This window comes from Bufo bufo, chromosome 2 (genome assembly GCF_905171765.1).
Source record: "Bufo bufo chromosome 2, aBufBuf1.1, whole genome shotgun sequence".
Taxonomy (NCBI): domain Eukaryota; kingdom Metazoa; phylum Chordata; class Amphibia; order Anura; family Bufonidae; genus Bufo; species Bufo bufo.
Genome location: NC_053390.1, coordinates 323,590,969 through 323,616,195, shown reverse-complemented (window position 1 = coordinate 323,616,195; position 25,227 = coordinate 323,590,969). Strand labels below are relative to the sequence as shown.

At 43.8% G+C, this 25,227-nt stretch overlaps 1 protein-coding gene across 3 annotated transcripts in view; it reads right to left on the bottom strand.

The window, feature by feature from the left end:
* HSD17B3 (hydroxysteroid 17-beta dehydrogenase 3) overlaps positions 1-25,227 on the bottom strand; it is a 143,186-nt gene that overhangs the window by 85,576 nt on the left and 32,383 nt on the right. For 2 of the 3 annotated variants that reach the window (XM_040420303.1, XM_040420304.1), the window contains exons 3-4: positions 23,229-23,304; positions 11,942-12,049 (exon numbers count right to left, since the gene is read on the bottom strand). In XM_040420303.1, the coding sequence (XP_040276237.1) occupies positions 11,942-12,049; positions 23,229-23,304 (184 nt within the window). The remainder of the gene's footprint in view (positions 1-11,941; positions 12,050-23,228; positions 23,305-25,227) is intronic. The other variant, XM_040420305.1, reaches the window with a different exon arrangement.

The window sequence follows — 25,227 nt, the reverse complement described above, 5'->3', positions numbered from 1 at the left end:
CCAGGATCAGGAACCAGAAGCAGCAGCAGTCTTAGAAGCATGTGAACACAAGAGGACCAAGCAAGGAACTGAAGCCACAGACCTCCTATATATATGAGCTAGGCATCCAGCTCCTCCCAGGAGAAGGAGGAGCCGCAGGGTGGAAGGCTACAAGAAACCCAGAAACCAAGATGGCCGCCAGCACATGTCAAACGAAGGAGAGCAGCAAGCAGGTAAGACCATGACAAAAGGGATTTAGAGGTCATTATTTCAGAAGACTTAAATGTAGGCAGACAATGTCATAGAGCAGCAGGAAATGCTAGCAGAATGCTTGGGTGTATAGGGAGAGGCATTACCAGTAGAAAGAGGGAGGTGCTCATGCCGCTCTACAGAGCACTAGTGAGACCTCATTTGGAGTATTGTGCTCAGTACTGGAGACCATATCTCCAGAAGGATATTGATACTTTGGAGAGAGTTCAGAGAAGAGCTACTAAACTAGTACATGGATTGCAGGATAAAACTTACCAGGAAAGATTAAAGGACCTTAACATGTATAGCTTGGAAGAAAGACGAGACAGAGTGGATATGATAGAAACTTTTAAATACATAAAGGGAATCAACAAGGTAAAAGAGGAGAGAATATTTAAAAGAAGAAAAACTGCTACAAGAGGACATTTAAAAGTAATATCAGGAAGTATTACTTTACTGAGAGAGTAGTGGATGCATGGAATGGCCTTCCTGCAGAAGTGGCAGCTGCAAATACAGTGAAGGAGTTTAAGCATGCATGGGATAGGCATAAGGCCATCCTTCATATAAGATAGGGCCAGGGACTATTCATAGGATTCAGTATATTGGGCAGACTAGATGGGCCAAATGTTTCTTATCTGCCGACACATTCTATGTTTCTATGTTATATTTACTGTTGGTTTCAGGCTCGGACTGGCCCAGAGGGGTACAGGGGAGTCCCCCAGTCGGCCCCTGAGCAAAGTGGGCCCCTAGTCTCCCACCTCCTGCACAAGTGGCACGTAACTCAGTAGACTTACTGCACTACATACATATTGTCACGTTCGGGTGTGGGAGGTAAACACCACACCAAACATAGGAGGGAAAGGGGTGAGGGAATAAGGCCTGGAAGCTAGGGAAAGTCGATCTCCTGCCACCTATTGCGGGAACATCCGTGACACATATATTCAATGTACAGCACCTCAACCAGCCTATGTTCATATAAAAAACTTAAAATATTTATTATATTTGAATGTATCCGTACAGTGGGCCCCCAAAATAAATTTTACGGGTGGGCCCTAGGTACCCGTCCGACACTGGTCATGGGCACTATGTAAGATCCCAAGCAGGGAAACCATGTGCATTCTGAGCTTATACATTGATGTCACAGGACACCTGGCAGAGAGAGAGAGCAATGAAAGCTTATCTTTAGACACGCGATACAGATAGTTTAGGGTCAGATGGGTAGAGTTTTAGTGAAGATACTAGCTTGGACCAGTGTCAGGAACTGATCCAGTATGCCATTGGTGCGCTGTCTTGTCCAGAGTCCAGTGTACTGTCAGGTAGGGTATTCAGAGTGACAGGTAAAAGTTGTCCTGCACAAGTGTGAAAAGCATTAAATTTGTGAAAATAAATGGAGGCATGGATCTGTGAGTAGTTTCACATACCTCTGGCTGATGTCACTGAATAGATCTGCTAATCATCTTTGGGGACTGATATGACTGCCGCAACTGCTACAACCCATGCTGCCACTACTACAACCTTTACACGGCCGCACATCTCCAGCCTTGTCCATCACATTCCATACTGTACTGCTACCAGTGCAGCTACTTATTGCTGCCTCTGCTGCCAGTACTACAACCCCTACACAGCCACACATCTCCAGCTTTGTCTATCACCTTCCATACTGTACTGCTACCACTGCAGCTACTTATTGCTGCCTCTGCTGCCAGTATTACTACCCCTATACAGCTGCACATCTCCTGCCTTGCTAGTCAGATTCCATACTGTACTGCTGCAGCTACTACTGCCCTTGCTGCCGCTACTACAACTCCTACATAGCTGCACATCTCCAGCCTTGTCCATCATCTTCCATACTGTACTGCTACCACTGCAGCTACTTATTGCTGCCTCTGATGCCAGTACTACTACCCATGCTCGGACTGGCCCACTGGGGAGGCAGAAGATTCCTCGGTAGGCCCCCAGTCTCCTATGCCCAGAGACAAGACAGAGGAGTAATTATTTCTCTTGTTTCTCAGGAGAGATAATTATTGTACCCACTAGGTGGCAGTATCACACAGTGATTCAGCCTCCTACTGGTGTAAATTGTACAGTAGGTCCTGCAATATCTTCTAAACTTCCCAGAGAACATGTCTGTGCATCCTCCTGCCATCCCTGCTTTCAGAAACCTATGGTTGCTGGAGAGAAGGACTTATCTGCGGTGTTGGGCTGATTTCTCAGGTGTGTGACAGTAGTGAGCTGTAGGAGACTGTAAGAAATTTGTTTATAGTAGACTCAGATCTGTGTATGTGTGCTGCTCTCTGCAGAGTTCAGAGTGGCATTGGGGGACTCTGCCCTAAGTTCTTTAAGTGCACTCCATAAATGCCCCTACTCTAAATGCACCACTAATATTGCCTCTTCTCCAGTTACCCCTGCTGCAGGGTCCCCACTATTACCCTGCCTCAGGTGACCCTAATGTCTCTGTTTGAGTTATGACCCTCCGTTTGTGCCCTTTGCTCACTTTGATCCTCTAGCACCTTTACTTGGGCTTTGTTGAAGGTTATGACCTACTAAAAGGGTTGGACTTATGACTGAAAAATTCTGCACAGTGCGTCACATTCTCCAGTATTGACACGTATGGTTTACATGGTGGTAGTGATGCTATTCTGTATTTACAGGCATCACTGCTGCCATGTAAAGAGATACTGGTGGTGGAGGATTTAAAGGGGTTGTCTATGTTTTCAAGTTATCCTCTATATGATTAGTGGGGTCCGATTCTGCGACCCCAACTGATCCCAGGAACTGGTCCTGTTCCCCCTTTTTGATGGTGTGGCAGGCCACACATATGCCCTGCTGCTCCATTTATTCTCTTTCGACCACTGGAAATAGCCAGGGCTGTACTCTGCCATCTCCAAAGGCACCAAAGAGAATGGATGGAGAGGCAGGGCATATGCTCGACCTGCCACTCGATCAAGAAGGGGCATCAGTGGGGGCTCCAGCATTCAGACCCCCATGGATCACTTAGTTATCCCTGATCCTATGGATACAGGATAACTAGAAAAGTGGACACAGGCCCTTTAACAGGGGAGCATTTCCATTTTAGTTTGACACATATTTTGGGACAGATTTTTAATTTATTTTTTTATACCCAAAGAAAACCTTTAAGCATAGGGAATGTGAAAAGATCCAACAGCTATGACACGACAGGCGATAAGTGTCTGATTGGTGGGGGACTGACTGTTGGGACCTCCATGATCAAGGGGATGTGGTCTTAAAACCCTTTTGTACATAGATTGGCAGTAATGTAATTGAATGTCTCAGGACCCCTTTTTACAGGATCAGTGGGTGTTCCAGCAGTCAGACCCCAGCAATCTGATATTTATCACCTATCCTGTAGATAGGCAATAGTTCATTATGGTAGGACAATCCTTTTAAATATACTGTAGATTATGTGCAATTTTTAGGAGGTTAAGATTTGGTAAATTTCATGCCAAAAAATTTATGCTTAAAGGGGTTAAAAGGGTTTGTCTCACTCCAGTAAATGGCACTGATCATGCAGTTAATACAAGGCACTTACTAATGTATTGTGATTGTCCATATTGCCTCCTTTCCATCACATTATACACAGCACATATCCGTGGTTATTACCACCGTGTAATCCAGCAGTGGTGGCCGTGCTGGATTACACGGGTATTACACAGGGAATGGCTGGAAATGCTCATAGGCCAACACCTTTACCTATAGTGTGCAAGCACGGCCACCGCTGCTGGATTGCAGAGTGGTCGAAACCATGGATATGTGCTGTGTATAATGTGATGGAAAAGAGTCAATATGGACAATAACAATACTTTAGTAAGTGCCTTGTATTAACTTTCGCTACATGATAAATGCCAATTGCTGATGTGAGCGAACCCCTTTAACCCCTTTAAGTGTGCTACACTTAATAGGGTTAGGAATAAATGTCTTGGTGTGTGCATTGTGTGTTTCCTATGTGTGATTAGTGTGTGCTATATATGTTCAATGTATCAGTGGTGTATGTGCAGCATGTGACATATGCATCAGTGGCATGTGAGCCATGTACACTGCGTGCAGAATTATTAGGCAAATGAGTATTTTGACCACATCATCCTCTTTATGCATGTTGTCTTACTCCAAGCTGTATAGGCTCGAAAGCCTACTACCAATTAAGCATATTAGGTGATGTGCATCTCTGTAATGAGAAGGGGTGTGGTCTAATGACATCAACACCCTATATCAGGTGTGCATAATTATTAGGCAACTTCCTTTCCTTTGGCAAAATGGGTCAAAAGAAGGACTTGACAGGCTCAGAAAAGTCAAAAATAGTGAGATATCTTGCAGAGGGATGCAGCACTCTTAAAATTGCAAAGCTTCTGAAGCGTGATCATCGAACAATCAAGCGTTTCATTCAAAATAGTCAACAGGGTCGCAAGAAGCGTGTGAAAAAACCAAGGCGCAAAATAACTGCCCATGAACTGAGAAAAGTCAAGCGTGCAGCTGTCAAGATGCCACTTGCCACCAGTTTGGCCATATTTCAGAGCTGCAACATCAATGGAGTGCCCAAAAGCACAAGGTGTGCAATACTCACAGACATGGCCAAGGTAAGAAAGGCTGAAAGACGACCACCACTGAACAAGACACACAAGCTGAAACTTCAAGACTGGGCCAAGAAATATCTCAAGACTGATTTTTCTAAGGTTTTATGGACTGATGAAATGAGAGTGAGTCTTGATGGGCCAGATGGATGGGCCTGTGGCTGGATTGGTAAAGGGCAGAGAGCTCCAGTCCGACTCAGACGCCAGCAAGGTGGAGGTGGAGTACTGGTTTGGGCTGGTATCATCAAAGATGAGCTTGTGGGGCCTTTTCGGGTTGAGGATGGAGTCAAGCTCAACTCCCAGTCCTACTGCCAGTTTCTGGAAGACACCTTCTTCAAGCAGTGGTACAGGAAGAAGTCTGCATCCTTCAAGAAAAACATGATTTTCATGCAGGACAATGCTCCATCACACGCGTCCAAGTACTCCACAGCGTGGCTGGCAAGAAAGGGTATAAAAGAAGAAAATCTAATGACATGGCCTCCTTGTTCACCTGATCTGAACCCCATTGAGAACCTGTGGTCCATCATCAAATGTGAGATTTACAAGGAGGGAAAACAGTACACCTCTCTGAACAGTGTCTGGGAGGCTGTGGTTGCTGCTGCACGCAATGTTGATGGTGAACAGATCAAAACACTGACAGAATCCATGGATGGCAGGCTTTTGAGTGTCCTTGCAAAGAAAGGTGGCTATATTGGTCACTGATTTGTTTTTGTTTTGTTTTTGAATGTCAGAAATGTATATTTGTGAATGTTGAGATGTTATATTGGTTTCACTGGTAAAAATAAATAATTGAAATGGGTATATATTTGTTTTTTGTTAAGTTGCCTAATAATTATGCACAGTAATAGTCACCTGCACACACAGATATCCCCCTAAAATAGTTAAAACTAAAAACAAACTAAAAACTACTTCCAAAAATATTCAGCTTTGATATTAATGAGTTTTTTGGGTTCATTGAGAACATGGTTGTTGTTCAATAATAAAATTAATCCTCAAAAATACAACTTGCCTAATAATTCTGCACTCCCTGTATAAGTGTCTTGTGTGCCACATGTGTCCAATGAGTGATTGGTGTGCGCCGCATGTGTCTTGTTTCTGACTGACTTAAGTGCAGGATATCCATATATGTGTAAATTCTGCCACATGTATGTTTCTGCATTTTGCTGTGAATGGCTACCATCATACTTCATCTTTAATATTTCTGTTATCACTGTAAGTGCTCATGAACACAACCGTTGGATGTTTTGCGGTCCGCAAATTGCGGTTCTGCAAAACATGGATACCGGGTGTGTGCACTCCACATTATGCAGAACAGAAGAACCGGCCTCTAATAGAAAAGTCCTATCCTTGTCTGTAATGCTGACAATAATAGGACATGTTCTATCATTTTGCAGAACGGCCATGCGGATATACAGACACAAAATGCACACGGAGTCATTTTATTTTATATTTTTTTGCGGCCCCATTGAAGTGAAGTGAACAGTACAGACATGGAAAAAAAATATTGAAGGAGAGTCGATAGAGTGCCTCACCCCCCTATAGCTATGGATAGGTGCTTGAACCTAAAATTTAATCACCTTAATACATAAACACTAAACAAATTTGAATGGATAGGTAAGCACTCAACCACCGTGGAGCAGGCACAATATTTAATATAGGGTATAGGTACCATAAAATGGAATAAAATACACTCTAAAATTACTAAAATAGAATAAAACTAAAACACATTGTAAAACTGGCTAGAAATAAGGTGCAAATTGAATTCACGTTACAACAGATAATGTCCTTTTCGACTGATATCAATGTTGAATGGCCGGCACCTGTATCCTTTGATGTAACGTTACATCCGAAAAATCGCGAAAAGATTCGCGAAAAAAATCGCAAGTAGCAATAGTCCTATATTCAGTTGGTATATAGCGAGTCAGTGGTTGCTACTAAACACCCGCCTAACCTGTTGGTAAGGGATCTTCACACTAGCTAGTGTGCATTCAAATATATTTTCGGGTGAGTTGTTACTTATATTGGCAGCAACCTTTACGTTTGGATATAACGTTGCATCCACCAAAATCGCATCCGAAGGGGGCACAAATGATTATGTTGCCGCACTATAATAGTATCATGCGGATAATCGATTGCTCACTGAGCACTCACCCCACCTGTTGATGTGTAGTCCTCACACTGGCTGGTGTGCCCTCCGGTGTATATTCTCAGGGTGGGTTTGTACCTGTGTTCTGGTGAAAACTTTCTTACAAGTTGCCTTCACTGCCTCTCTGTCCCACTCTGCATGCAGTTCTCGCGAGAGTTGAAGTGCAGGTTCACCGATTCAGGTCTCTCCTTGTCTTTGCTGTTCAGATTATTGAAAGATCGTATCCTTAGATAATCATAGAGTTAAAGTTGCATGGCCATGCTTCAATTGTTTGTGGAATCTTTCATAGCATCGGTATCCATACCAGACGCGTTTCGAAGTCTAGCTGACCTCTTCCTCAGTGGTTATACTCTATGTGCTTAGATCCCACTCTTTATACTCTACTAAGTGGTCAGTAAATTCTGGAAAACAGATTCCAAGGAGAGCCATTTGGTCTTAGATAATCCTGGATTAATGGATTTCGAAGAAGGGGCAAAATCGGTTTTAATGCGATTTTTCAAAAACATGCGATTTTTTCGACGGGGGCATTTTTGTCGCCAACACTTCTGAATCCAACTAGTAATTCATTCTCATGTATCAGATGTTCAATTTTGGATGCATTTTCTTCGATTTTTCTTGAGATTTTTTTCGATGCGTTTTTTTTTTTTCGATGCGTTTTTTCCCTGCGTTTCTTTTTTTTTCTCCAGATGCGTTTTTGTTACCTATACTGCTGGTTTGATCATCTGATTCATTCTAATGCACCAAAATAGTTAAAAATACATTCATTCTTACAATATCCATAATAATTTAAAATATATATAAAAATATATAAAAGGACACAATTTGGGATATGGACTTAATTGATGAACGATTGACATCCGGGATCCTGCTGGTGTAATGGGATGGAGGCCCAGAAATGGGGCACCGCCATGGGGACCAGGTTCGCCCTCAGTTATGCCAACTTATTTTTGGCCGACTGGGAACGTGTTACTATAGGGCCAAGGCTGGGGGCGGACCTGGTCCTATGGCGGCGCTACATAGATGATGTAATATTCATCTGGAAAGGCACAGAAGACACTTTGAGGAATTTTTTAAAAGAAATAAATAATAATACAAGGAATTTGACCTTCACATCAAATGTGAATAATACAAATACAGATTTCTTAGATTTGCTAATTGCTAGACAAGATAATAGGGTTTACATGTAGCACCTTTCAGAAGCCAACGTCCAAGAATAGTTTTATACTTTTTTCTAGCTGCCATCTGCCAAACTGGTTAATAAATATTCCGGTGGGGCAGTTCCGTCGGATTAAAAGAAACTGCACAGATGAGAGCAAATTTGAAGAAGAGGCAATAAGAATGAAAGACCAATTTCTTAACAAAAAATACCCTGAAGAAATAGTTAATAGTGCATTGGATCGGGTTAAGAAGCTAGAGAGAAAAACTTTCTTCTCGGATAAAAATGAGAATATAAATACAATACCAAAAGAAACGGAATTGAGAGTTATTCTACCATTCAATGCACATTATAAGAAAGTCCAATATATTTTAAAACAATATTGGCATTATATATTGGACGACAAAATAATCGGCCATTTGATACCAAAGGTCCCTCTGATATCTTTTACGAAGGTGCCTAATCTTGGCCTCAAAATAGCGCCCTCCGTCAAGCAACAAAAAGTAAAGAAAACCTCTACGTTCCAAAATTGGACAAATATAAATGGTTTATTTAGATGTGGGAGATGCATTTCATGTAAACACACAGCATTCCCTAAAAGAACATTAGAAGTGACATCCACACAAAATCAGTTTTCTTGGAAAATTAGGGATAGTCTATCCCAGGCATCCTCAAACTGCGGCCCTCCAGCTGTTGTAAAACTACAACTCCCACAATGCCCTGCTGTAGGCTGATACCTGTAGGCTGTTCGGGCATTCTGGGAGTTGTAGTTTTGCAACAGCTGGAGGGCCGCAGTTTGAGGATGCCTGGTCTATCCTGTAACTCCTCTAGTGTCATCTACATTATCCAGTGCCCATGTCAGAAACAATATATCGGACGAACAAAACGATTACTAAAAACAAGGATATCCGAACATATAACTAAGATTAAAAATGGGTTCGACAAACACTCTCTGTCGAGACATTTTGGGGAATTTCATAACAAAGACCCCACTAAACTGACATTTTCGACACTGGAGGGGGGATGATCATATCCATCGAATGTCTAGGATTGAATCTAGACGAATCTATGAGTTCGGGACTATATTTCCAGCAGGTCTTAATGCTGAGCTAGAGATCTTCGGTTTCCTGTGAAGTGGGGGTGGGCGCCTGCTTCTGGCGTAAGACCGCAGTGTGGATATAAAGACGGCACTGCGGTCCCTTCGGAGGCAGGCCTCCGTCCCATTACACCAGCAGGATCCCGGATTTCAATCGTTCATCAATTAAGTCCATATCCCAAATTGTGTCCTTTTATATATTTTTATATATATTTTAAATTATTATGGATATTGTAAGAATGAAAGTATTTTTAACTATTTTGGTGCATTAGAATGAATCAGATGATCAAACCAGCAGTATAGGTAACAAAAACGCATCTGGAGAAAAAAAAAAACGCAGGGAAAAAAAACGCATCGAAAAAATGCATCCAAAATCGAACATCTGATACATGAGAATGAATTACTAGTTGGATTCAGAAGTGTTGGCGACAAAAATGCCCCGTCGAAAAAAATCGCATGTCTTTGAAAAATCGCATTAAAACCAATGTTGTCCCTTCTTCGAAATCCATTAATCCAGGATTTATCTAAGACCAAATGGCTCTCCTTGGAATCTGTTTTCCAGAATTTACTGACCACTTAGTAGAGTATAAAGAGTGCGATCTGAGCACATAGAGTATAACCACTGAGGAAGAGGTCAGATAGACTTCGAAACGCGTCTGGTGCTGGATACCGATGCTATGAAAGATTCCACAAACAATTGAAGCATGGCCATGCGACTTTAACTCTACGATTATCTAAGGATACGATCTTTCAATAATCTGAACAGCAAAGACAAGGAGAGACCTGAATCGGTGAACCTGCACTTCAACTCTCGCGAGAACTGCATGCAGAGTGGGACAGAGAGGCAGTGAAGGCAACTTGTAAGAAAGTTTTCACCAGAACACAGGTACAAACCCACCCTGAGAATATACACTGGAGCGCACACCAGCCAGTGTGAGGACTACACATCAACAGGTGGGGTGAGTGCTCAGTGAGCAATCGATTATCCGCATGATACCATTATAGTGCGGCAACATAATCCTTTGTGCCCCCTTCAGATGCGATTTTGGTGGATGCAACGTTATATCCAAACGTAAAGGTTGCTGCCAATATAAGTAACAACTCACCCGAAAATATATTTGAATGCACACTAGCTAGTGTGAAGATCCCTTACAACAGGTTAGGTGGGTGTTTAGTAGCAACCACTGACTCGCTATATACCAACTGAATATGGGACCATTGCTACTTGCGATTTTTTTCGCGAATCTTTTCGCGATTTTTCGGATGTAACGTTACATCAAAGGATACAGGTGCCGGCCATTCAACATTGATATCAGTTGAAAAGGACATTATCTGTTGTAACGTGAATTCAATTTGCACCTTATTTCTAGCCAGTTTTACAGTGTGTTTTTGTTTTATTCTATTTTAGTAATTTTAGAGTGTATTTTATTCCATTTTATTGTACCTATACCCTATATTAAATATTGTGCCTGCTCCACGGTGGTTGAGTGCTTACCTATCCATTCAAATTTGTTTAATGAAAAAAAAATAAGTTTGTGTGCAGAAGCCCTAAGGTGGTCCCTAAGTACCCTAGTCCGACACTGGTTGGTTTATTCTCTGTGTACCAATCTGTTTTATATATTCTCAGTTCACTACATTGTTCAGTAAACTAAACTGCCGGGAAAGAACCATTATCTGTGTCTGTATGGCATCGTGTACCCCCTGTACTTGTGAGCCCAGCCCTTGGCTTTCTTTCATACATTACTCAGGAAACCATTTATTCCATCTGGGCTCCGCTGAGAACTATGACCCTCCGCAAGCGTGTACAGCATTGACTGCAGTGAGAGACATCTGCACTCCACCTGGAGCTACAATCCTCTGCTAGTGTGAACAGAGGTGATTGTGGTGAGAGACATCTGCACCGACAGAGTGTGGAGTTTAACTACAAGGAGATGCAGGACTGGATAGTCCTAGAGAGAGACCTCTCTATTCTCTATTCCCTTTGAGGTAGCGGTGAGTCTCTGAGGCCTCTACCCTATTTTTGAATGAAATGTTATAGAGCTGGTGATCTGTGCATCTTTATTGGTCCCAATGAAGTAAACGTGAATAGTGCTGCCCTAGTCTCATCTGGTGCCAGAGCCACTCTGAAACAGGGGTGCAGAGTGACGAACCCTCCACCAATCAGATATTCATAGGCCATCAATATTAAAATCCTAGAAAACCCCTTTAATGTACATTTCTAACACAGTAAATGCTATATGCACTTTCTTGGCCAAAATGACGCTCCACAATAAACACTACAAATGTATTTGGAGTTGCACTGAGCCGCTTCTCACAATATGGTACCCTACTCTACTCACCTCTACTTGGTTTTCCTACTAGGAAGTGGTGGAAACACAGACAGGTGAGTATTTTATTTAATTTTTTTATGTTAAGAGGCAGTTGTGTATCGGTTAGTTACATAATGAAGAAGCTCTGTCCCAAACCTGGAGAACACTTCAAAGACATGCATAGACTGGGCTAAAATTCCTTAAAATTGATATAAAAGGTGAATTTCAATAGTATGAAGCTTTTTCTTAAAAGTATTACTGATAAAGATGGTGCAACCAGTTGAAAAATAAAAAATTTCATATACAGTAAATGTTGAATATTTTTTTTCTAAAATAATTATAATGGCAATTAAGAAAATATAGGTATCTAATGTATAAAAGTAATTACATAATTTAGCAAATTTCACAATTATTTCTTACCCAGAATTCCAATCTCCAGTCCTTTAAGATTTTCCTGAATGTGCTCATATATCTTATTTTTGGTAAAGTCAGCTTGTATGATTTTAACATTTCTTCCTGTAGTCTGCTCTGTTGAAATGTAACCAAATATATACAAAAGTATAATATGTCTACACAGCTCAAGATAAAAAGAGTTACATGCTAAGAAAACAATGAGCCCTATAGCATATCTGTATATTGTAGCCTTTAAAGCTACATGCACACCACCATTGTGTGTTTTGCGGCCCGCAAATCGCGGATCCGCAAAACACGGATGGTGTCTGTATGCGTTCCGCAATTTGCGGAACGGCACGGACAGCCATTAATATAACTGCCTATTTCTGTCCGCAAAACGGACAACAATAGGACAGGTTATATTTTTTTTGCGGACCACGGAACGGAGCAACGGATGCAGACAGCACACGGAGTGCTGTCCGCATCTTTTGCGGCCCCTCTGAAGTGAATGGGTCCGCATCCAAGCCACAAAAACTGCAGCTCGGATGTGGACAAAAACAACGGTCATGTGCATGTAGCCTAAAAGTTACATGTTCTTTCATCTTTTTACATCTTAACCGTATAGCATATAGCACATTGTCTGCTTACAGCTATAGTATAGTATGCTCCCCCTAGTGGGAGCTGCATGATGCTCAATGCTATATACAGTGTTTCAAGGAAATGCATCGCATAATTTTGTCATCTACCCTTTAAAACCATATAGTTACATATATTGCCACAGCCGGCGGGGCAGATGATGTTAGGGCTGATAGGCACAGTCCTTATTACGATGCACTTCTGGTGTTTGGTTTCTATGATGATAAGCTGGACTTTCTGGTGTAGGAAGTGCCAGCCAATCAGATGCAGTGTTGACATGCATCATCAGTCATGTGACTCCGGATGTGTCACATGATAAGGATGCATGGGATATTTAAACAGGCAACCTGCTGGCCACATGTTGCCTGTGATTGGAGTCTTTGGATTCCTCTCTAGTGTTTCTATTGCATATTATTCTGACTCTCCTGGTATTCTGACCCTGTTTGGACCTTAACCTCTAACGATTGGCTTGGCTGACTATTTTAATCCTCACGTGAACTCCGTGTTCTGACTTCTGACTTGGTAATTGTTATTATTCTGGTTTGCCCTATTTGCTATTCTGGTTTTATCTCCTGCATATGGTTTTTGACTCTGTCTCTTTGGTTCTGATTTCGCATATATTGGTCTCTCCCAGTCTGGTGTGTTCCACCAAATCCTTAGTGTGGTCATCAATCTGTCACTAGGTGTTTTCCTTCCTTGTAGGCCCCCGCACTTATCTAAGAAAGGACTATCATCCAGTTGTGGGCCACTGCAGATCATGCAAGTGGATATGGACAGTGGGATGTGAAGTTCAGGGTTCACTGCTCTCTACTGTGACGCATATCCTTTATTTGTAATCTGTTTTTATTTTCTGATTGTAGAAAATGTTTACTCTATAGGGCAGCCATCTTGTTTGAGCTGTTCTAAACAGCATTTACAGATATGCTTTACCGCAGCTACCATGGGCCATATACACAATGGACAGGAGGGAACTTCATTGACTTCTATGGGAGGATTTTCTAGGTATGCTTTCTGACCTGTACAGAGGTCAGTTTTATCACCTATTGTGAATGGTGGATCCTGGTTTATTCTATCTCTATCTATCTACCTATAATATGTGTCACTGTAATCCTACCTGTGGTGACAATTAGAGATGGCCTTGCGGTTCGCCCGGCGGTCGTTTTGCGGCGAACTTTGCTCGTTTGCAATTTGTCGAACATGCAAAAATATCGCATGCGCCATATTTTTTGGCATTGCGCCGAACGTTGACCCGTGACACATCCATCAGGTGGGACAGGACAGCCAATTAAGGCGTTTTAGCACATGGACACACCCCCACCCTATAACAGAACCCGATCTGGCAGCCATTTTACATTCTGTGTTTTGCCAGTGTAGGGAGAGGTTGCTTTGTGGAGCAGGGACAAACTGTTAGGGACACCAAACGCTAGCTAATAGGGCGACAAAAGTCCTTTTAAGGACTGGTATAGGTGCGCTATCGATAGGTGTAATATACTTATAATATAGTTTCTAACATAGAAAGTATATTATAGTGCATTTGTATTGTACAGCAGTTGTGTGCAGTTCTGCTGCAATGCCACAGCTATTTGAATAACTAATTGCAACTGGTGTGATATACCTGTTCCCTCAAAAAAACGGATTAAGGGGTGTGATATACATATAATATACTTTCTAACATAGAAAGTATATTATAGTGCATTTGTATTGTGCAGCAGTTGTGTTCAGTTCTGCTGCGATACTGCAGGTATATAGAGGGACAAGCGTCATTGAAACAACTATTTGCAACTGGTGTGATATACCTGTTGCCCCCCCAAAAATTATTGAGGGGTGCGATATACCTGCTTCCACAAAATAATGATTAAGGGGTTTGATATACCTGCTTCTACCTGCAGAACCTATTTGATGTGCCAGGTGAGACGTTGCCATGCTGTGCTGCGGCTGTTGTGCCTGGAAGCCAAGAGCCACATCGGTCCTGCACTGCTTTCGACTCTGCGGTCACAGGCCGATCAGTGGCTAATCCCGCTCAATTTGACAGTTGGTAAAGTGGTGTGCGACAACAGTGCCAATCTGCTGAGCACACTGAAACAGGGCAAAATGACACACGTGCAGTGCATGGCACACGTCCTGAACTTAGTCGTGCAGCGATTCGTTGCCAAATACCCTGGGGTCCAGGACGTCTTGCGGCAGGCCGGAAAATCTCTGGCCATTTTAGAAGATCTTAAACGGGCATGGCTCGCCTTGCTGACATTCAGCGGCAACACCACCTGCACGTCAGACGTCTGATTTGAGAAAGCCCAATGCGCTGGAACTCCACCTTGTATATGCTTGATAGGCTGCTCCAGGACAGCTTCTTGGGAGCTTGGTTTCTTTTCACTGCGCCAGTGGCTGCTCATGCGCGACGCATGCAGACTTCTGCGGCCATTTGATGAGATCACCAAACTGGTAAGTCGCCTTATGCCTTCTTTCTGGAGCATGCATTGCATCGTGTCATTAATCAAGCCGTCGAGGAGCAGGAGCTGGAAGATGAGGAAGTCGCAATGCTGAATGTATTCCCAGGGGAGGCTACTCCATATGAGACAAGTCATCAGGAGTCTGAAGAGGAGTCAGAGGAGGATGGTGGCTGGGGGGAGGAGGAGCAGGAGGAGCAAGAAAAGCAGGCTTTGAGGGGGACTTTAAACTTTTCGGTGATCCCTGATGTTGTCCGTGGCTGGGGGGAGGAGACTGAGGATGACATTCTCCTGAGCGATGAGCAGGAGCCAGGGCGCTCCACTGCTTCCAATTTAGTGCAAATGGGGGCCTTCATGCTCCAGTGTTTGAAGAGGGACCCCGTATAAAAAGCATAAAGGGCAAGGACCAGTACTGGGTGGCAACGTACTTAGACCCACGATAAAAACAAAAAATGGCGGACATGTTACCAGCATCATAGGGCTGTCAGAATGGAGCATTTCCAGGCCTTGCTGCGAGAGATGCTGCATTCTGCTGTTGCGGGCGCTGAAAGAGGAATTTCCACCCACAGCAAAACAGGTTCTGGTACCAATCCTACCGCGCCTGCAAGAAGAGAGCGGTTTGAAGATGTGTTGCACACTTCGGATATGAGATCATTCTTGAAGCCAATCCATCGAGAGCCGCCCTCCGGATCCAGCCTCAGGGAACACCTAGACCGACAGGTGTCCGACTACATCAGGTTAACGGCAGATGTGGACGCTATTAGAATCGAGGAACCCCTGGACTACTGGATGTGCAGGCTTGACCTGTGGCCAGAGCTGGCACAATTTGCTTATGGAACTCTTGGCTTTCCCCTCTTCTAGTGTCCTGTCCGAAAGGACGTTCAGCGCAGCAGGGGGGGATCATGACCAATAAGCGCACTCGCCTAGCTCACGACAGTGTGGACTACCTCACATTTCTAAAAATGAATGAGGCATGGATCTCAGAGGAATTCAACACCTGTGACGACCACATGTAATTTAATTTCCTCATGCCAGCCCACACATATCTGCCACCACACAGAACAAAGAATGGTCCTTGTCTTATGTATATACAGCGGCATAAAAGGCCTTTTCTGTCAGGTGAATGCCTAATCTTTGGGGCCTCTACTCCAGTGACCTACAGTAAAGTTGATATTCAGTGACCACTGTGGGAATTTGCTCTGGTAGGCAGGGTAAGCGGATGCAGTACAGAGGCGAAAACAAGTTTGTAAAGCAAAACTTCAGGGTTTATTCACACCTAAGGCAAAAAGTAAAACAACTCTGTACAGTCTTCGTGTTAGTTCACACAATGCAAAGTCCACAGAACAAAAATATAATCTTGTTAGCCGTTTTATCCCTAGTGGTCCACAGCAGGCTTTAGGGGGCCTGTTTCCCAGCATGCGGCTCTCAGCCCTTTAGCACGGCACCATGCCTCAGATCCCAAAACTTGCTGCTGAGCCCAGCTGTCTAAGGACAGCTAGATGTTATCAAAACCCAGACCGGCACTTAAAATTCAGTCCGGTGTTTGACCCCACCTGGCTGCAAATCAGCCCAGCAGCACACACTGGGAAGAAAATACCTGTCCTCCCAGACCATACCCTTCACTGTGTCACACCGCCTAATGTACCTCCAGCCACACAATCACTTGTTCTTTTCTGTCAGGTGAATGCCTAATTTTTGGGGCCTGTAGTCCACTGGCCTACAGTTAAATTGTTATTCAGTGACCTCCTAATGTACCTCCAGCCACATAACCACTTGTTCTTTTCTGTCAGGTGAATGCCTAATTTTTGGGGCCTGTAGTCCACTGGCCTACAGTTAAATTGTTATTCAGTGACCTCCTAATGTACCTCCAGCCACATAATCACTTGTTCTTTTCTGTCAGGTGAATGCCTAATTTTTGGGGCCTGTACTGGCCTACAGTAAAATTGTTATTCAGTGACCGCCTAATGTACCTTCAGCCACATAATCACTTGTTCTTTTCTGTCAGGTGAATGCCAAATTTTTGGGGCCTGTACTCCACTGGCCTACAGTAAAATTGTTATTCAGTGACCTGCTAATGTACCTCCAGCAACACTACTTGTTCGTTTCTGTCCAGTGAATGCCTAATTTTTAGGGCCTATACTCCACTGGCCTACAGTAAAATTTTTATCAACTGACTGTCTAATATACCTCCAGCCACATAATCACTTGTTCTTTTCTGTCAGGTGAATGCCTAATTTTTGTGGCCTGTAGTTCACTGGCCTACAGTAAAATTGTTATTTAGTGACCGCCTAATGTAACTCCAGCCACATAATCACTTGTTCTTTAATGTCAGGTGCAGGGCCGGACTGGCCATAGGGCAGACCGGGCATTTGCCCGGTGGGCCGGGCCGCTTGGTGGGCCGGGCCGAACACAATCAGCTGGGCAGGAGTGGAGATGAGCTCTTCCCAGTAACTATCAGGGAAGCAGCTGTCAGAGCAGCTGACTTCTCCTGCACCACTTGCACTCTGTCACTGACCTCCTGACATCAGTGACATTGCTCCTCCTCTCCCCTCCTTAGTTCTTATCATGGACAGTGGTGACCAGCATCAGGATGGCCCGATGTGGGCGGAGATATAATAGCCCCGCCCCCTTTATGCCCGCGATTCCTGCAGCCTGAACTTTCCTGCCCACCATGCTGAACATCAGTTGGATTGTCACAACTGCACCAGTGATGTGAGTAGCAGGGGAACTGGGGTTATATTCAGCTTTCCCAGACTGTGCACATGTGACCTGCAGTACAGTAGGAAAGCTGGGTGAATTATATCATGAAATGTCATCCAGCTTCCCTGCTATCCTGCATGGCACAAGTGCAGAGGCATTAGAGTATGGGGGAGAGGCACAGCAGGAAAGCTGGGTGTCTATATATGTGTATTGTATATGTGTGCGTCCATGTATGTGGTGACTGTGTGCATGAATGCATCCATGTATGTGGAGAGTGCGTAAATGACTGCGTCCATGTATGTGGTGAGTGCGTGTATGACTGCGTCCATGTATGTGGAGAGTGCGTGTATGACTGCGTCCATTTTTGTGGAGAGTGCGTGTATGACTGCGTCCATGTATCTGGAGAGTGCGTGTATGAGTGCGTCCATGTATGTGGAGAGTGCGTGTATGACTGCGTCCATGTATGTGGAGAGTGCGTGTATGACTGCGTCCATTTTTGTGGAGACTGCGTGTATGACTGCGTCCATGTATCTGGAGAGTGCGTGTATGACTGCGTCCATGTATGTGGAGAGTGCGTGTATGACTGAACATAGAAACATAGAAACTGCGTCCATGTATGTGGAGAGTGCGTGTATGACTGCGTCCATGTATGTGGAGAGTGCGTGTATGACTGCATCCATGTATGTGGAGAGTGGGTGTATGACTGCGTCCATGTATGTGGAGAGTGGGTGTATGACTGCGTCCATGTATCTGGAGAGTGCGTGTATGACTGCGTCCATGTATCTGGAGAGTGCGTGTATGACTGCGTCCATGTATGTGGAGAGTGCGTGTATGACTGAACATAGAAACATAGAAACTGCGTCCATGTATGTGGAGAGTGCGTGTATGACTGCGTCCATGTATGTGGAGAGTGCGTGTATGACTGCGTCCATGTATGTGGAGAGTGCGTGTATGACTGCGTCCATGTATCTGGAGAGTGTGTGTATGACTGCGTCCATTTTTGTGGAGAGTGCGTGTATGATTGCGTCCATTTTTGTGGAGAGTGCGTGTATGACTGCGTCCATGTATCTGGAGAGTGCGTGTATGACTGCGTTCATGTATGTGGAGAGTGCGTGTATGACTGCGTCCATGTATGTGGAGAGTGCGTGTATGACTGCGTCCATTTTTGTGGAGAGTGCGTGTATGACTGCGTCCATGTATGTGGAGAGTGCGTGTATGACTGCGTCCATGTATGTGGAGAGTGCGTGTATGACTGCGTCCATGTATGTGGAGAGTGGGTGTATGACTGCGTCCATGTATGTGGAGAGTGCGTGTATGACTGCGTCCATGTATGTGGAGAGTGCGTGTATGACTGCGTCCATGTATGTGGAGAGTGGGTGTATGACTGCGTCCATGTATGTGGAGAGTGCATGTATGACTGCGTCCATGTATGTGGAGAGTGCGTGTATGACTGCACTATGGGGGCATCTACTGGGGGCCCTGTATACTGGCACGCATTATAGGTGGGCACTATAAAGAAGTGGGGGACAAGAGCACTATGAGGGCATTATATAGGGGCATTTAATACTGGCACCCATTTTGATGTCACTATGGGGAAGGGAGGAAAGGAGCATTATGAGGGTATCTATGTGGGGCAGTCTATAGGGGCATTTTATAGTGCCACATTATGGAGGGCACTATGGAGATGGGGAAGGAGCACTATGGGGGCATCTTCTGGGGGGACTATATGGGAGTATTTTATACTGGCACAAATTATAAGGTCACTATGGGCACCTAAGCTCAACTGGTGGCACTAAGTGTTTTTTGTAGTGGCACACAGTACGGGTCATTGGAACACATGAGGGCACTCTGGGGACATTGGCTCTACTGGGGGCACTAAGAGGAGGTATTTCTTTTTTTACTGCCACACAACGGGGCATTTTTTGTACTGGTGCACATTATAAGGGGGGGGGGGGGTTCTACTGTCACACATTATAAAGATAATTATTACTATCAGGGCATTATGGTGGGACTATGGGGGCATTATCACTTGTGGGACACAATTACTGTTGGGGGCACTGTAGGAGCACTATTACTACTAAATGCACTCTGGCAAAGAAATAATTACTATAGTTGGGACTTTGGGAGCACCATTACTTTGGGGGCACCCTGGCACAGCATCAGCTTAGCACAGTTCTTTTTGCAGTATAGTTTTGGGGAGCACAGCTTCTCAGTATTGGGGGTGCATGATGGGATGTTAATTGGAGGATGATGGAAAAGTAGGAAACTAAGATGTCTGTCAAACTCTGCAGAGACGTGAGATGGCTGGAAGAAATTATCACGGTGGTCTGGTCTGAATGGAGAAGATGAAGAAAGAGAACATCTACATCAGAGGAGACGTCACTGGATATAAGAGGTATGGGGCGCTGTATTAGGCTACCTTCACATCTGCGTTAGTGATCCTGGCAGGCTGTTCCAGCTGAGAATTCACTGGATCCGACACTACTGGATGCAGACAGAATGCCCGCCAGCCCCATTAACTATAATGGGGTACGGCAGAGATCCGGCCACAATCTGGGAAAAATGCAGAGAATCAGCGGGATATAAACCGCTGCATGCTGTGCTTTGTGTCCAGTCGATTCCTTGCATTTTCTGCTGGATTAGGTGGCCGGATCGTACTAAGACCCCCTAATGTCACCTGGGGACCCCCAAAGAAGCTTGTGTGTTGACTGAAGCCTTCCTATCTTACTGGTGGCTGGCCCTGCCTCTCAATTGTGCTTCCGGTTTTGGCTCCGCCCCTAGACTGCAAGGGGGTGGGGCCTGTTGGGGGTCATGTGATTGGGCTGCTCAGTCAAAAATGCCCGGGCCTATTTTTTGTCCCAGTCCGGCCCTGGTCAGGTGAATGCCTAATTTTTGGGGCCTGTAGTTCACTGGCCTACAGTAAAATTGTTATTCAGTGACCTCCTAATGTACCTCCAGCCACATAATCGCTTGTTCTTTTTTGTCAGATGAATGCCTAATTTTTGGGACCTGTACTCCCGTGGCCTAAAATACAATTTTTCTAGGCTTCAACAGGGCACATTTTTTAGAGTTTCCCTTTAAGATGCATAAAAATGGCCCCTGATTAAAATACATATTTTTTGTTGGAATTTTTGCCATTGATATGTCACTGTCCATGTTGTGGGACTATATGTGCACTTCTAGTAAGTATTTGGTGGCTGCAAATATGACCTGAAGGTTTTTCAGGTTTACCTGCCATTTAAGTGAATAATGCCCGCCGCGAACGCACGGCTCGCAAACATTTGATCGCAAACGCGTGTTCGTGAAACGTCATGCCCGATGTTCGTCCATCATTAGTGACAATGGGATGACTGCTGAAAAGTGATCTGTACAGGTCAAGAAGTGGCATCTATTATAAGACTTAATAGCCAGTGCAAAAACTGAAGGATTTTAGGGCTTCTCTAAAATATAGATAGTGACATGAAGAATTCAAAATAACATCACCAAAAACTCTTCAAAAATATATTTAAAGGGATTCTGTCACCAGTTTTTTACCCCCCCATTTAAAAATATGGTTACGTTCATGGAGCACTAGCGATTCCTAATGTGGTCTTATAACCGAAATCTGTAGGCTCATTTTGTCTAAAAAACGTTATAACTAACCTGTCATTCATCTCACAAAGGTGCCCAAGGGGATGCTCATGTCTTCCAGATGCCGCCCGCACCCGCCGCCGTTCGTGCCCAGCTCCTCCTTTGCTGTCATCAGCGCCGCCTCAGAATCCTTTGCTACGCCTCCGGCTCTCCCTCACTCCCCCCTCCTTCTTCTCTAACATCCCGCATGTGCACAGGCCTCTGACAGGCTGGCGCCAGTGTTCAGGTCATCGGGAGGTTGAGCGAAGTGCCGGCGCATGCGCACTTCGCTCCATGAAGCCGAACGGAGAAGTCCGCACGTGCGCATCAGGCACAGGCCTGTGCGCACGCGCGGGATGTTAGAGAAGAAGGAGGGGGGAGTGAGGGAGAGCCGGAGGCGTAGCAAAGGATTCTGAGGCGGCGGTGATGACAGCAAAGGAGGAGCTGGGCACGAACGGCGGCGGGTGCGGGCGGCATCTGGAAGACATGAGCATCCCCTTGGGCACCTTTGTGAGATGAATGACAGGTTAGTTATAACGTTTTTTTAGACAAAATGAGCCTACAGATTTCGGTTATAAGACCACATTAGGAATCGCTAGTGCTCCATGAACGTAACCATATTTTTAAATGGGGGGGTAAAAAACTGGTGACAGAATCCCTTTAACATAAAAAATGTATTTAAACAATAGATCATTTTCTGATGGCACATTTCCTTTAACCAATGGTTGCATGGGGATGGAGCTGATTTGTAAAGGCTAAATCTAATAAGGCTACTTTCACATACGCGTTTTGGCTTTTCGTTTGTGAGATCCGTTCAGGGCTCTCACAAGCGGTCCAAAACGGATCAGTTTTGCCCTAATGCATTCTGAATGGAAAGGGATCCGCTCAGAAGGCGTCAGTTTGCCTCAGATCAGTCACCATTCCGCTCTGGAGGCGGACACGAAAATGCTGCCTGCAGCCTTTTGCTGTCCGCTTGACGAAACTGAGCCAAACGGATCCGTCCTGGCACACAATGTAAGTCAATGGGGACGGAATCCATTTTCTCTGACACAATCTGGCACAATAGAAAACGGCTCTCAGTGGAGTTCATGATGGATCCGTCTTGGCTATGTTACAGATAATACAGATAATACAAACGGATCCGTTCATGACGGATGCATTTAGTTGTATTATTGTAATAAATCCGTTTTTGCAGATCCATGACGGATTCGCCCAAAACGCGAGTGTGAAATAGAGTAGTAATAGATCTCCAAGCCCTTTCACTATTTGATATTAATGACTCCGCATACAGTCTGGTATTCATTTATACAGTGGTTGCATAAGGCAAATCAGTCTTAAAGGGAACCTATCACTAAGGTTGGGTCCACTAAACCCCTGTTACAACCCGCATTGTTATAATCATGTAGCAAAATAACTTATCTATTACCTAACATGACTCCAGGAGATGAGACTTGGGAACTTGAGTATTGCACAGATGAAGTTGAGGACAGTATACATCAATTTATTTTGCATGCTGGGTGTGATAAGGGAATGTTTGGAAAGCTAAACTCCATCTGCATAAGGACATACTACTAGTGGTTTAGTGGCCCAAAACCTGTTTATAGCTTCCCTATAAGCCAAATGGTAAGATGTTTAAACAACTGCTTGCACTGGGCTCAATATAGCCATAATATAGCCATAGTGAAAAAAAAATCCAATTTAGGGACAAATTAACTTATGATGAGGCTAAAATACAAATGTTTAACTTGAGAAATTTTGGGGTTGAAATTTTTTTTTATTTAATAAAGCTTCACACTTGACTGGATCCTAAACACATGGAAAATATCATAGAAAAATTAAAATTTTTCTTCTTTGTATCCTGATTTTGACATGTGATGGTGTATTTTTGATATTATTAAAATGCAAAAAAAAAAGTGAAAAAATACCAATTTCCAAAGCAACCTTCTGCATTTTGTCAAGGGTTCGGCTGATCATCACAATATTCATGCCACGATTTGCCAGCTGGAAAATAACAAAATTGCAGATGTAATTACATGGATCAGCCATTGTCGAGTCAAAGAGGAATGAAACTTTGGTGTGAATATTCTAGGTCAGTGGTGGTTAAATTCAGCCTTTGTATGGCTCTAGTGCTCCAACTGTGCCCCCTTATGCACCTTGGCGTCTATTCACACATTTGGAATACCAACATATGCTCTGTGTTATACATATAATGGGGGTTCTGTCCCTTGTTTGCAGCAGAGTGGTGCCCAAGAAAAATCATTCTCACTCCTCTATACCTTAAGGGTCCTAACTTGCAGACAAGCGTTCCTCCCGCAGCGAGTCCGCATCGCAGCTCCCGGCCTGACCTCCCAGCACTGACTGGATTCACATAGCATTATATTGATTTATGATGCTATGTAACCCTTACAGTTCTGGAATGTATTGGATAACACTGGCAGCATTATGTCAGTGTTATCCAATACATTTCAGAACTGTAAGGGTCACATAGCATCATAAATCAATATAATGCTATGTGACCCCCCGGCAGCGCTGGGAAGTCAGGCCGGGAGCTGCGTTGCGGACTCTCTGCGGGAGGAACTCTCGTCTGCAAGGGGCCTAAAAGGGTTTTGCCACTTCAGCAAATAGCATTTATTATGCAGAGAAAGTTTCCATGGTTACAACCACCCTGCAGTCCAGCAGCATGGCCGTGTTTATACAGTATAGAAAAAAAGTACCAGCCTATGTGAGCTCCCACAGTCCCGGCCACCAGAGAGGCTGGCATTTTTTCTTATAGTGCGCAAGCACGACAACCACTGATGGATTACAGGGTGGTTGTAACCATGGAAATGAGCAGAGTATAATGTGATAGAAAAATGAACCAAGCCAGCAAAGGAAGCAATATGGACAATCACAATACATTAGTAAGTGCCTTGTATTAACTTTCTCTACATGATAAATGCCACTTGTTGAAGTGAGACAAACCCTTTAACCACCTCAGCCCCTATGGCTTAAACACCCTGAAAGACCAGGCCACTTTTTACACTTCTGACCTACACTACTTTCACCGTTTATTGCTCGGTCATGCAACTTACCACCCAAATGACTTTTACCTCCTTTTCTTCTCACTAATAGAGCTTTCATTTGGTGGTATTTCATTGCTGCTGACATTTTTACTTTTTTTGTTATTAATCGAAATTTAACGATTTTTTTGCAAAAAAATGACATTTTTCACTTTCAGTTGTAAAATTTAGCAAAAAAAAGAGATCCATATATAAATTTTGCTCTAAATTTATTGTTCTACATGTCTTTGATAAAAAAAAAATGTTTGGGTAAAAAAAAAAAATGGTTTGGGTAAAAGTTATAGCGTTTACAAACTATGGTACAAAAATGTGAATTTCCGCTTTTTGAAGCAGCTCTGACTTTCTGAGCACCTGTCATGTTTCCTGAGGTTCTACAATGGCCAGACAGTACAAACACCCCACAAATGACCCCATTTCGGAAAGTAGACACCCTAAGGTATTCGCTGATGGGCATAGTGAGTTCATAGAACTTTTTATTTTTTGTCACAAGTTAGCGGAAAAAATGATGATTTTTTTTTTTCTTACAAAGTCTCATATTTCACTAACTTGTGACAAAAAATAAAAACTTCCATGAACTCACTATGCCCATCAGCGAATACCTTGGGGTGTCTTCTTTCCAAAATGGGGTCACTTGTGGGGTAGTTATACTGCCCTGGCATTCTAGGGGCCCAAATGTGTGGTAAGGAGTTTGAAATCAAATTCTGTAATAAATGGCCGGTGAAATCCGAAAGGTGCTCTTTGGAATGTGGGCCCCTTTGCCCACCTAGGCTGCAAAAAAGTGTCACACATGTGGTATCTCCATATTCAGGAGAAGTTGGGGAATGTGTTTTGGGGTGTCATTTTACATATACCCATGCTGGGTGAG